General features: G+C 38.7%; 1 protein-coding gene and 1 long non-coding RNA gene across 3 annotated transcripts in view; one reads left to right on the top strand and one right to left on the bottom strand.

The window, feature by feature from the left end:
- The window catches only part of KEA3 (K+ efflux antiporter 3), a 187,018-nt gene that overhangs the window by 105,538 nt on the left and 67,136 nt on the right, over positions 1-14,344 (bottom strand). For both annotated transcript variants that reach the window (XM_089786848.1, XM_089786847.1), the window contains exon 4: positions 11,112-11,192. In XM_089786848.1, the coding sequence (XP_089642974.1) occupies positions 11,112-11,192 (81 nt within the window). The remainder of the gene's footprint in view (positions 1-11,111; positions 11,193-14,344) is intronic.
- LOC149551292 (uncharacterized) overlaps positions 1-14,344 on the top strand; it is a 248,345-nt gene that overhangs the window by 231,504 nt on the left and 2,497 nt on the right. The gene's annotated exons all lie outside the window — the stretch shown is intronic.

Genomic DNA, 14,344 nt, shown 5'->3' with positions numbered 1-14,344 from the left:
TTCCTGAGCCCTTATCCCTTTTGCGATTTGTTTTAACAGTTTAGTAGTATTAGTGAAGTGTCATAGATGCTTGAAAGATCTGAAAACCCTTGAACATGCAGAGGATTTGAAGTCCTGTCATTATTAGATTTTTGAGAATATGAAGTCCTACCATTAAGAAAGCCTAGAGGAGAAATCATTCACAGTGAGAGTTTCATTTGCAGTCTAAGAATATTTGTCTAATTCTCCTTATGGTTACCAACATATTACATCATCAACTATGTTTATCCAAGTGAAAATCAAGACCCAACTAACAAAATCTTGGGTTCATCTCACTTGAACAAGATTATTGGCGTTTGAGATTTGCTTTTGACAACAGAGGATAAAATATACTTCATATACACAGCTTCCTGAGCCCTTATCCCTTTTGTGATTTGTTTTGAATAGTTTAGTAGTATTAGTGAAGTGTCATAGATGCTTGAAAGATCTGAAAACCCTTGAACATATAGAGGATTTGAAGTCCTGTCATTATTAGATTTTTGAGAATATGAAGTCCTACCATTATGAAAGCCTAGAGGAGAAATCATTCACAGCGACAGTTTCATTTGCAGTCTAAGAATATTTGTATAATTCCCCTTATGGTTACCAACATATTACATCATCAACTATGTTTATCCAAGTGAAAATCAAGACCCAACTAACAAAATCTTGGGTTCATCTCACTTGAACAAGATTATTGGCATTTGAGATTTGCTTTTGACAACAGAGGATAGAATATACTTCATATATGCTATTCTACATTTGTGGCCTACAAATACCCTCATCAACCACACTTTTTCCAAGTTTCAATTTTTTCACAAAAAAATATATTCTAGAGATAACAAGAGCTTATACCTGCTAATAATCTTAGTTTTGGGATTCTTTTAGTCTAAAGTTGCTCGACTATTCTATTTGTCAAGGTATATAACTCACTTTTGTCAAACAAAAATAACATTTTCAAGAGATCAAGATTGCTTCCTCCTACATCTGCCTGGGCGTCAAATTTTTGGGCCCTCACTTTAGCTTGAGACTGACTATCCAACCTCATGTCAATGAGAGTTGTGGGTCTCTTGCTCTTGTTAAGAGAAAGTGCTTCACATATCTCTTCTAGGACACCAGGTCCAGGCTGGTTCTTATGGATAATTTGATCCGATCAATTGTGCTCTATGATTCTATGGTTTGGGGGTTGTCCCTATTAGAGTCAGACTAGGCCTCTATTGAGCGGGTCCAGACTCTTCTTCAAATGTAGATAGTATACCCTGCACAATATTATTCTTGCCGAGTTTGGGGCCCATCCTTTCAAACTTGATACCATCTTCGACCTAGTCTGGTTCTTACATCAACTACGAGGCTTTGCAAATTCCTTGGAAGGGCATCCCAAATATTCCTACCTGGCTTATTGATCTTCAGAGGCTATTGCATGATCAGACCCTATCGGTCAGGCCTATTGTTGGTTGGCCAAGACCTCGACCCTGTTGGGGTCTATCAGAATTGATATTGATTGTCTTCCCCCCTTCAAGTACTCCCTGGATGCCCCCTCTCATCTTCTACCATCCTGATATGAGTTGAACATGCACATCAAAATAGACATTTATAGACTATATATGCGCACTACTTGGGGGTCTTCGTCCTAAGATGACTGTATATCTTGGGGAGCATTTTCCTGAGTTGCAGGATGGTGTCAATGTGCACCCCTTGTACCTGTCTCATGGTTGGTCTCATGCTCTCCATATCTCTCTTGGTTCACTGCGAGTGGCTTCTAGATGAATGGTGATCCCCTTAAAAACACAAAGGTATAACAGAAATAGAGAAATAACCAGAAGTTGCGAGAACAAAAAATTGGCTTATTATCTCAAAAAGTATGGAACTACAAATTTTGAAAGTACAACATGCAAGCCACATGGGCATTTTTCTTACAATATTTTTTAAGTCAGAGCCATGATAGACAACCCTAGGGGCCTTCCTTATATAGGAAATTTTTCACCGCCCGAGAAGTTTCTAGAATTTAGCCCTAACCCTTGAGGTCGAACAACCCTAAAATTATTTTATTTTTCATATTTATTACGTTAGAGTCAACTCAAAGCAATTTTAAAATTATAATTTCAGGTAGCCCAACTTACGAAGGCCGTAACTTTTTAACCATAACTCCGATTGACTATTATAACCACTTATTGAAAATGAAAGCTCTTGATCTACAACTCTTTGATTGAAGAAGCACTTTTAGTTTGGGTTTTATCTCGTTTCGGAGCCTCTAAGGCCTTCAAAATTGAGCTCAAATATTTTGTACCAAAAATCCTCAATGACTTTACCAATTCAGATGGTATGGCAACAAAACTCAACTAGCCGGCTGATACTAAGATGAACCTCCACTTGTGAAATCAGAACATTCTGGGCTTGTATGACCAACTTACTAAAAATAGTAAGTTTCAACAAATAGTAACTTTGTACTGAAACTCCCTTATTGAAAAGGAGAGAGACAAAAATATTTTTGGGTGGTGCAAGATTGCACTTGCACCCAGGGTGCTCATGCATCAGTTCTTATCGGCTCTTCATCCAGACTGACCACCATTTGGCTAGGGAGGATAGGATCTGCCAGCTTTGTGATCTAAAGGAAGTTGAGATGGAGACCCACTTCATTTTTTGCTGCCCCATTTACTATGAGATTAGTGGTAGATTCTATTGTTTATTTAGACAGATCAACTCTCTCCTGACCCTTTTCACATATACGGATCAAAGGTGTCTTTCACTTTGTCTTCAAGAGATATGGAGGCTCTGGGAGATCACCTTGCGGGGACTTTTTCCCATGAGATCACAGTTCAACCAACTCATCACCTCATTCTTCACCATGGCTCCCCCCCATGCAGGGCACCAAGAAGGCTTTGGATCCCTTGTCAAGGTCTCCCAAGGCCGTGAGGCCACTTAGATCCTCCATTTAGCAACAATCCTCTTCTGCTTCGAGCTCTTCTAGGGGCTCTCATAAGCATCTTGGGGTCTCTTGCCTAAGGCCTAGCCATCAATTTGAGATTCTTCTCAATTGATTAGAGTAGTTAGCTAGCGGTGACTTATGGTACAGTGGCTTCTGCTTGCTAGTTGTTGGTTATTGGTTTGGTTTCTTGGTTCTTTGCTCTTTGCTTTGTCTTTCTTTTGGACATTGTTTGCTGCTCCTATTGTTTGCTAGGTTGTTGCTTGGTATTTAACAATCCCTTAGACCCTTTTGTTGGTCTTATCTTGGACATTAATAATATTATCTTATCTAAACTATCCTTTAAAGGTTGTGCAACTTCACTACAATGATTGAGCCTACGATTCTTGTTTGGGATTCACTAAGTACGATTGAGTGTCTAGATTCATGCCTAATAGTATATATGTTGAAATGGACTACTCCTCAATGCACTATCCATGCCTCTTTTCATCTAGCTGCTTCACTTTCATGGCATAGTTAAACTCACTTTTTATGTCCATAGTCAAATCCTTAGATGTACTCAACCTTAAGCTAGGAAAGATTCCTTCATTCTTCTCCAATAGTTGCCTCTTTATGACCCATTAGGCATGGATATATCTCAGTACTTGTCATCTCTTTGAATATACTAGCATCACTATTGATATTCCTCTATTGAGTGTCTAGATTCACGCGTAATATTTTGAAAATGAATCGTTCCTCAATGTACCATCCATGTCATTCTTTTTTCCTAGCCCCTTCGTCTTGATGGTATAATTAAATTCACTTTCTTTGTCTATGGTTAAATCCTTAATGGACTCAACCTCAAGCTAGGAAAGGTACCCATATTTGGTCCTTTATTTGTTATCAAAAATTGCCTCTTTATGACCCATTAGGCATGGACATATCTTGAGATTAGTCTTCCCTTCTAATCTTCTAGCATCACTATTGATTTTCCTCCATTTATTTAATCGCTAGATGCCTTTGCTTGCCTCCTTCCCTTGAAGGAGATCATCAACGAGGATATCAATGGTGTTTTAGCTTGATAATATGTTCATATCACTAAGATGTCTCCACAATAAAAAAACACTTTTCAATTTCAAACATATCAAAAGTCAAATCATCTTGGCTATATCTCCAAGATCATTAGTCACGTGTCTTGGAGATTCCATTTGCTAGTTAAGGGCATACTCTCACCAATTACAAGTTGAGACTAACTACCATAATCTACATGGAAACGTGATCTATTGTCATCATCCCTTCCAAGAGATAAGGATTTAGAAGCATTTAGTTCATTATATGCCCTATCTACTATGAGATTCAATAGAAATATTAGTCTGCACAAATCTGAGAGTATTGTATCCTCTTTCTTTTCATACCTAAAAGGCTAAATCGATGATAATTGGCCCTTTTTATTTGGGAGGCTTTCATTCTTGAAATCAAAATAGTTACACAATCCCTAGAGTCATTAAAGCATTACACTCCAAAAACTCATGATTAATCACAAGTAATCACCAACCCCTACATTTTGTGAGCCACTCCCAAAGTTTTTTTTTTAATTGGTTTGGAATTTGTTTTATATATACCTATCCATTTTTTTGCCCATTTTTACATTCAATTGGAGAAGATAAAAGAAGCGTATGAAATGAAAAATGTTTAAAGTCAAGGTTAAAGAATTCTAAAATTTACTTTTGACTTCAAATGGATTTATTTTGGTTAAATTTTTTTTCACTGTTGAAGATTTTTCTTTTAATTTATACCTTGATGAGAATTTACATAAAACTATTGAGTCACTTCTCCAATGTTAGGTTATGCTCCATGAAAATAAGATCTACCTACTATTTTAGGACCAGCACTTCAAAATTTACGTTAACTTTCTTAGGTAAAGGTAAATTAGTTTTTCAAGTCCCTATTTGCTAATAATTAGGTTTTTGTAATGATTATGTTTATTTGTAATCTCTTCACAATATATTTCACATGAAATAACAAAACCTTTTTTTTTCCTTACTTTAATGAATACAATGGTCAATAGAATCTACAATAATGTCATGCCATATAAATAAATTAAATTTGCATGGCATACATCATCTACCCAAATAAAGAAATTAGATTTACCCAAGTAAAGAAATTAGATTTACATGGCACACTACATATGTTTACCGCATAGATTAATTAAGTATTGCACACAGATAATTAACACGAACAGCAACAGCAGTACTCCTTTATTCGCATATGCCAACAGATTACATCCAGAGCCTAAGATCCGATAAGATAAGATTAGATGATTTACAATGTACCTAGACGGGGTATAAATACCTTTCGCCGAATCTTCCTGAAGGGGTCCGTCGGCTACAAAACAATCCTAATCTACCCGTTGGCTACAAAATCTTTACCGATGACATCAACCCGTTAGCTACACAATCTTTACCGATGACATGAACATGTCAGCTACACAGTTTCTACCGACGACATCACCCCCCCCCAAAAGGAAAAATTCGTCTCCGGACAACAATTACAAAATACTCGAGACAAATTAACACAGAAAATACATTAACTGACTAACAACACAAGATAGATCACTTCCACATTCATCCTGTGCCTACAACAAACTGGTCTCTGACCCATGATGCATCTGTAGCCTCTGCTAACACAATATTGTCTCCTTAGCTAACCTTGATAGCCACCCATGCTGCTTTCTCTGTTGCCAACTCCTGGGTACCGTGAGCCAAGTGTTACTGTACTGCCTCCAACTAGATGATCAACTCCTCCTGAGCTCTCTATGCATCCACCAAGACAGCCTCATGTCCAACACCTACTCCAAGTGCCTCCAGTACACAAACACTCTATGCCTGCAGCAGCTCCAGGTCTCATCAACTAGTCACACTTCCCACGACTGATAACCACAACGACTGGGGGTCTAGGGGGCAATGCTCCCAGCGAGGTCAAGGGGCAGCGTCCCCGCGGGGTCCTGTCATTTTCTTCCGATTCCACACTCTTTCTAGCAACTGCTTATGTCTACCCTTTGGCATCATGTGTTACTCGTTCCGAACAATTTGAATTTGTCGATGTGTTTTTTTTTTTTAAATTTATTTATTTATTTTTTATAAATAAAAAAATACAAGACCCAAATTTTGCCTCCAGACTTCGCCATTCTGTAACGACGAGGGAGTCGCTCAAACTTGGCCATTCTAGGACAACGACGGAGTCTTCCTGGCATGGTACATCTTCAGCTTCGACCCGTTGACTGCCTGAGGCACTTCTTGCCCGTCCAAGGTCCACAATTGTATTGCTCCATTGTCACCGACCTCTCGGATCTGGTATGGTCCTACCCATCTGACCTTAAACTTTCCTGGTTTGATTTCATGTCGTCCATCGTACTTCAACACTAATTGCCCTGGCTGAAACCTGTTCAGTTCCAAGTGCTTATCACGCCATGCTTTGCGTCTATTCTGTGTCACCTTCGTAGCCCAATGTGCCTACAGTCGTCGCTCATCTAGACTATTTCCTTGCTGTCGGCACCCTTCAACCAATTTTATGGTGTAGTGCATTCTTTTCTTTCTGTGCAGTCCGTTCACCGTGTACCGGACAGTGGGATCTTTCTTTTTCCTGGGTTCGGACTGTATGTTCTTCCCCTCAGCTTCAGCTGTAACCGCCTTTCCTTCTTCCGCTTCTCTGTACTCCTTCGGACATTCATTTTCCTCTTTTTTCACACCTTTGTCAACCCTTAACATATTACAACTCGAAAAGAATTCATAGTCTTCTATCTGCCAGTGGAAAAGGCCATCCAATGAGTCTAAGTCGTCATCATTCGATCCTCCTTCTACTCTCAATACTCCTTCATCCGGTTCCATTCTCCTCTTCCCTTTGTCGTAACTTTCGCCTTCACCTTCTAAGTCTGACGATGCTGCTTCCTCACCTACCATTTGTGTGTGCAGGTCAATTACAAATCTTTTACCTCCGCGCTCCATTGATAGGGTATTTCGTTTCCAATCATGTTTTACTTTTTCTTGCACTAACCAATTTCGTCCTAGAATAGCATCATATCCTTTTCTTTTTAATGGAATGACCACGAAGTCCAATAAAAATGGTTGTGTTCCAATAGTTACCGGTTGCACCCTCAAGGTTCCCAACGGTTTGATCCCGTGTTGGTCTGCTGTGAGCAATTAGAATGTAGGTGGCCATAACGTCAGCTTCCCCAACTTCTTCCAGGTATCCTCCGGTAACACATTCACATTAGACCCTCCGTCGACAATTGTGTTTGTCAGAACATTTCCCAAAATCCCCATCTCGATGACCGCCGGATGCCTTCCCGTTGTGAGTGCTAGAAGCATTGGTTCTGTTCTCGTTGTTTCACTACTGTCCCTTCCTGTTTCCTCCGTTGCTTTCAGAAGTGGTGTAGAATTCAGAATGGTCGTCCGTAACTAGGGCATTGTGAGAAGGTCACTTATCTTGTTCGGTAACTCCATTTGTAAGATCTGTCGTATGATGTTTTGTTCTGTGGAGTTATTTGCCGAGGTGCTGGTGGTGTCCGTCAACTAAGATGTCTCCACCTGCAATGCCTTTTCAATTTCCACCCGCGCTTCCCCCAATTTCCTCTTTTCTTCCGCCGAGTCAGGGTAGACTTTTGCTTGCCTCCGTGTAATTGCCAGAACCTCCTCTTCATCCGTCTTGACAATTATCAAATTTACTCCGGACTTTGGGCACTTGGCATCTTCATGATCGTTGGGCCCGCACCATCTGCATAATAATTTTGGTGTGTTTGCCGTTGTACAATCCTGGGCAAAGTGGCCCCACAAATTACATGTTCAGCACTGAACAATTGGCCGTCCATTCGCATCATACTGAATTCGACTTTGGCTGCCATTGTTATTGTTGGCATTGTTGTTGTTGTTTTGCCCTCTGTTATTATTTTTGTACCCACCTGAAGTGGCACCATCAATGTTTGTGTTTCCGTTCCCTCCTGACATGAAATCTGCCTGTGTAAGAAGCACCTGTTGAGGTTCTCTGGTTTTTAGATTGAAGGGGCATTCTTTTATGGAATGTCCCCATGATCTGGCATATCTCGCAAAACTGGTTCTTTGGACAGGATCCCTTTGTGTGACCTTCCACCTTACATTCCATGCACCATAGTTCGCTTCCCTTTGTTTCCTTCTGCATGTTTTTAAATTCCTTCATCATATGGATCATGTCCTTCTGTAGGGCGCAAACCTTCTTGCTACTGTTTTCATCATCATTACTATCCTCTCTCGAGGATGTGTCGTCATCTGAGTCGGAGGAACTATTCTTCTTCTTTTTTGTCCACTTCTTGTTTTCCAAGTTCATCGCTCTATTGTATGCTTTTGTTTATGACAACGGCAGCACAATTTTCATCTTCTTCTGCAACTTCAAGCGTAGGCCTTCCACGAACCATCTTTTCTACAGTCCGTCTGCCGGCTTATTTTCCATTTTACTTATCAAATCTTTTAATTTCCTAGCATAGACACAGACAATTTCATTCTTCCCCTGCTTGGTATTGAATATCTCTGCTACAATCTTATTATCATCGCGCAATAGTTGAAATTCTGCAATAAACTCCTTTTTAATGTTGTCCCAACTATTTAACTTTTGTGGATCTGTATCCGCAAACCAATCAATTGCGACACCCCGTAGGGTTGCCGGAAATTGCCTTACCCATTCGTTTGCATCTATTATGCCATTTTCCCTCCAAATCGTCTCGCATGTCTTGCAATGTCAGATGGGGTCGGTCGTACCATCGCCATCAAACTTCGGCAGCTTTTCTTTTGGTCCTGCCATCACTACTGGATTTTGTGAATGGGCGTTGCTCAGTCTTGCAACACTGGCACTATTCACTCCCATAGCATGGCTTTGCACTCCCACACTAGCGGTGTGCACTCCCGCACCGACGATCTGCACTCTCACACAGGCGGTCTGCTCTCCCACACCGGCGGTCTGCACTCCCACACCGACGGTCTGCTCTCCCACATCAGCGGTCTCAACAATTGCGAACCTTGGTGAAGAAGGATCTTCTGAAGTTGTCCCCTGCGGAAGTGTATCCCGGACGAAAAGTTCACTCCACGCTTGTGCTCCCTCGGCACTCCAAGCCGTGCGAGTCGATTCTCTTCCGTCTGGATTCTCTTTCCTCGATGAATACAAATTCAAAAACTCCTCCCTTGCTTCTTCCACCAACTCCACCCACTGTCAAGTCTCCTCTAACAATTCCTCTGCGCTTCTATGTCCATCGGCAATCTTCTGGAACCTCCTTCTGCGTTCGGCTTGCTGTGCCAAAATTAAATTTTCTTGCGCAATACGGATTCTATCTTTTCCCTTGACCTTATTTCGATCCTTGTTAAGCTGATTTGGCATTAAGCTTCATTCCTCCCTCCTTCCAGGTTCATGGGGCAACGGTGCCAAATGTTTATTGCATAGATTAATTAAGTATTGTACACAGATAATGAACACGAACAGCAACAGCAGTACTCCTTTATTTGCATATGCCAACAGATTACATCCAGAGCCTAAGATCCAATAAGATAAGATTAGATGATTTACAATGTACCCATATGGGGTATAAATACCTTCCGCCAAACCTTCCCGAAGGGGTCCGTCGGCTACAAAACAATCCTAATCTACCCGTCGGCTACAAAATCTTTACCGACAACATCAACCCGTTAGCTACACAATCTTTACCGACGACATGAACCCGTCGACTACACAGTTTCTACCGACAACAACATATACTTAGTAAATATAATTTTGGTGTTTAACTTTTTAAGCTACCCCACTGTTTGAACTTATGTTTCTTTATAGTTTGGCACTTATTTACTCCTTTATAATGTAGCGGCCCCTTATTCACTGGTAACTTCTATCGACTTTTTCAGTATTTTAACATAATTATCATTGTTCTAAATAATCATGAAGGCACTCTTTTTATTATAATATTTCAAAATTTCAGTAGTAGTGTTAGAATGGTTAGAACAAATACCTTTTGTATCTTTTTTTGAATGTAACATTTGTTTAAGCTGATTGGAAATTGGAATGTAAACTTTATGTACTTGTTTAATGCTGAAATCTAAAATTGTAATTTTTCTTGCTCTCCTAATATATAACCTTGGGCATTTTTCTGAAGAGGTCTCTGTACCACAGCATTTTTCTGTTAAAATTTAAAACTGAAGGTACTTTTAGAGTCTCGCTGACCTACTTTCGGTCATCCATGGATGGTAATATAAATTCACTCATATCCATCTTTTAAAGATTTATTACATGTGAGTGTTGCACCAAAAGATGGCACACAGCTTCTGAGCTATATTAATTGGATATTATTTCATGAACAAAGAATAACCTAGGAGAGACTACTCAAAGAAAGGTCATCTTAGAACTACTAACTTCATTATGATCTACTGCATACTGCACAGATCATCAAATATATAAGGACAATTAAGGCATTAAAATCCTCACTCCTTGCAAAATTGGTTGTGTTAGTTGCACAAGCCAATAAGGGAAAAAAATTAACTTTGAATTGATATATTTTATGATAAGGCACATTATCAAAAGAATCAAATTAATCAAAATTTGAGTAACTTCTATATTTTCTTTTCTTTTGTTAATTGTAGCGGTGTTATGTGTTGTTAGAAAGATGTGTTCTGTTGTATTAAAGTACTTTTATTCCCTGGTCCTGTCTTGGATTGAAATTTTCTTTTTCCCTTTCTAGATCCATTGTCAATCTTTTTGCACTTGTTATGATCTCAAAGGTTTAGATCTGTAAATGCTATACTCTTTTCAATAATCCAGCCACACAATGTTTCATTGAACATTCAGTGTGTACATCATTTTACAGACAAAATCTAGTAGAACAATATATATGCTAAACCATTGCATTAAAACACCTGGAGCTAGTCTCTGCGTATTAAGCCATTTAGTCCAAAGTAATAATAATCAGAAACATGCACAAATGGTAATCAGAAGTCATAACTGACTTGAAAATAAGAAAGGAATGTTAACTGTACATATATTGCAGTAATTGAATATTATTATATTGGCTCGTTGATTCATATTCCCCTTGTAGGTTACAGCAAAAGAACTCCTGAGTTCACTTGCACTGAGGTACAAATTATCTGACAAAATTGAAACAAGAATTTAAAATAATAGGAAAAAAAACCTGTGCCAGACCCATTCCAAATGCAAACTTGGCTAGTGCTTTTAGTCGTGCAAGGGAAAGCTCCAAACCCATTTCAAATAGCTGTTAAAAACAGGAAACTACATTATGTTAGCTATCAAAAGGCACAGATACAAAAATTTTGAAGAGCTTTTGAATATTACAAATTTAGAAACAGCGTCATAAAATACAATGATTATTACACCATTGTTGAATTTATTATTTTGCATTTTGTTTGCATATTGATATATCCTGTAAATATCATGTGTTATGTTTGGAATGTAGGGTTTCCATCGAGATATGGTGATAGCAATAACCCTATGCAAGCAGAGAACTGTAAGACAAGGGCCAAGTTGAATGCAAATGCAAGAAACTAGTGTAAAAAGTATTGATAAAAAAGAAATTGGCTACATAGAAATGATTTTAACGTTTGAGAAAAAAAATGACATTATATATTTTTGAATGAAATGTAGTGTACTTTGAAAAAAAAAGAACAATTTTTGTTATATCAGAAAAATCTATGTTATTATTGAAAATTTGAAAGCAACATATAATCACCATTATATTCATGTCATGACGGTGAAGGATGCAGTTCAACCTCAACAAAAGTTCATTTGTTTGAGGAGTTGAAGCTTGTTGGTTAGTAGCTAATTCCATGACTGTTCCTATTGTTCAAAGATCTAACCTATACAACTACTTGCTCCTGCTGAAATTGGAGGCAAAGATTGATCTATGCCCATTGTTGCTGGGACTTAACCAGAAAGTAGCAAGGAGAGTGATTTGCTCAGCATAACATGAAAATCTCAAATGCATTTTCTTGTCTTGGTTTAGCCAGTGTTTGAATTGTATGGATATTTGGGGATGGGATTTCTCAGGAAGAACTCAAGAAGCTGAATGTTAAAGAAAGGTTGGAGAAGAGAAATTGTATGGAGGTTCAACAAATGAATCACTGTATGATCAGTGATGTTGGGGGTGGTGTGAAAGATCCCTGATGGATCTCTGCCGCTAATCTGCTGTAGCTTTATTATATTTTTTCTTTTTAATTTTCTTTTTCCTGTTTATTAAAGTTTTCTTGCAGAACTAGACGGAAATGCAGAAGAGTTTGTTTGTTTTTGCGTTTTTGATGATTATTCAACATAGAAATGAGAAGGAGCAAATGATATGAAAAGAGTCTGAAAATAAATAACAATATGCAGCAAAATCAGAATTGATACAGATCGTACCAGGCAGATCTCTAAATTATAGAGCCAAATAAAGTATCCAGTACATTTTCCCTAACAATGACGCCAAACTGGCTGATGGAAAAGGACTGTGAACATGCAAACGTCTGCTACTGATTATCCAACTCTCTATATTTCAAAGTGCTGCAAATGGCGGCTACTGCTGCAAGGTTCACTTTCCCATGTACCAATAATTGTGCCCAGCTAAACAATACTGCAGACCCAAGCTGAAATGGCGTCCTCCTTCCCTGATAACAGCCGATACCACTGAAAATTCCAAGACCAAATACTGTTGAGGATTACGTCCCAGCCAGTAAATACCCTGGGGTTTGCGTCCCAGAATAAAATTGCCCAAGCAGAGCAAATTTGTAAACAAGTTTAAAATGCATAATATGAATGAGGAATGGCACCTCCATCTCCTTATAACCCCTTCCAAAGCAAATCGAACCCTAAAGTGACTCCAAAAGGCGTTGGGTTACAAAAGTGATTTAAGTCTTATTTTAAAGTGGCAATGTTACTAAAAATGACCCTTTTTCTCCATAGACATAAATCCGTTCACTGAATCGCCCTGAGACAAAAGAGAAAGATTTAGAAAAGTTCAAGACCTTTCCAAAGAGCTATCACACCAAGGGGTACGCATCCAGATGAGGTCAAAATTCCCCTTATTACTCCAAAATGGCTATTAACTTAGCCTTATTTAATTATTAAACGCTAACTTAGGAAATATTAAAAATATAACCCAAATAGCTACAAAATGCCCAACTGACATTACAAACCATAAAATCATCCTGTCACCTGTCTATGACTGAAGTCGGAAATCAAGGATCCACTGGCAGTCTCATCTCTAAAATCTAGGGATGCTCCTAAATTTTAGGAAACAAGCTCTATCCCTCTGAAACTGAACCCAAAGAGCAAACTCATGGAAACCCAACCCTGTGCATGATCATACCTCCTAAAAAGTAGGAATGAACCCCATAAATATAGGAACTGTCTCCTAAAAACAAGGAACGTCTCCCAACTGATCACTAACCGCCAGAACACCAAGTCCCCAACACTGAATAACCATACTGGGTCTCTATCCAACCCTGTCAGCCTACAAGACCCCATAATAAGCTGACTCACATGTCTCTGCTAGACTGAGCTAGAGTGGGGACATGACATGGTGCATCACATTTGAGTTAGCAAAACAATTTGAGGGTACTTGTGCATAGATGCCATTGAGGTGAGGAGCCTGTAGAATTGAACATGGTATTCTTTTCAAGTGGTTGGTATTATCTAAACATGGAGTTTTTCAATGGCCTTGTTGTTTCTCAACTCCACTCAAATTACTTATGGTACTGTTAAGTACCAAAATTTGTACCCGATATTGAACTGAATGAGTTCAGTAATCCTGGTATAACATAATGAGTTCAGTAATCCTGGTATAACATGGGAATCACTTCTACATGGGACATGCAATGAAGTGAGACCTTCGATTTCTAGGCCAGTTCCGATCAAATGCTTCACTTAAAACTTAAAAACTTATGAGGGAAAGGAATAGAAAGATATGGAAAAGCAAAACTAAACCTATGGTGATGCACCTAAAGTTTGAATCTGTGATATTCAGAGAACTTTTACACTTGAAAACCATGAAATAATTTCAAACTCACAAAACTTGCCTAACACATGCATGCACATAAATATTTTGCAGAAAGGTTGAAATGGTTATTTTCTTAGTAAAGGAAAAGAAACTTTGCACAATTGAGAACACATTACATCTGCTCAGACAACCTGCAACCTGTGCCATATATTTATCACAAAATAGGTACAAAAGTGAAACAAAACTGAAAGGAAAATGAAACTTTCACGAACAGTTTTATCAAATCATACGAACACAACTCTACAAATGACAAGAAGATGATAAAGATTATGCCAAAATAGTCTCCAAGGCACTTCTAAATATCATAAACTGAGTTACAGAATCATGCAAAAAAAAATGCCCAAAGGATAGGGAAAAATCACTAAGAGCCCAAAATT

Source organism: Cupressus sempervirens, chromosome 6 (genome assembly GCF_028749045.1).
Source record: "Cupressus sempervirens isolate cs-2001-9-10 chromosome 6, ASM2874904v1, whole genome shotgun sequence".
Taxonomy (NCBI): Eukaryota; Viridiplantae; Streptophyta; class Pinopsida; order Cupressales; family Cupressaceae; genus Cupressus; species Cupressus sempervirens.
The sequence above is the reverse complement of the archived record's forward strand: the minus strand, read 5'-3'. Positions and strand labels throughout refer to the sequence as shown.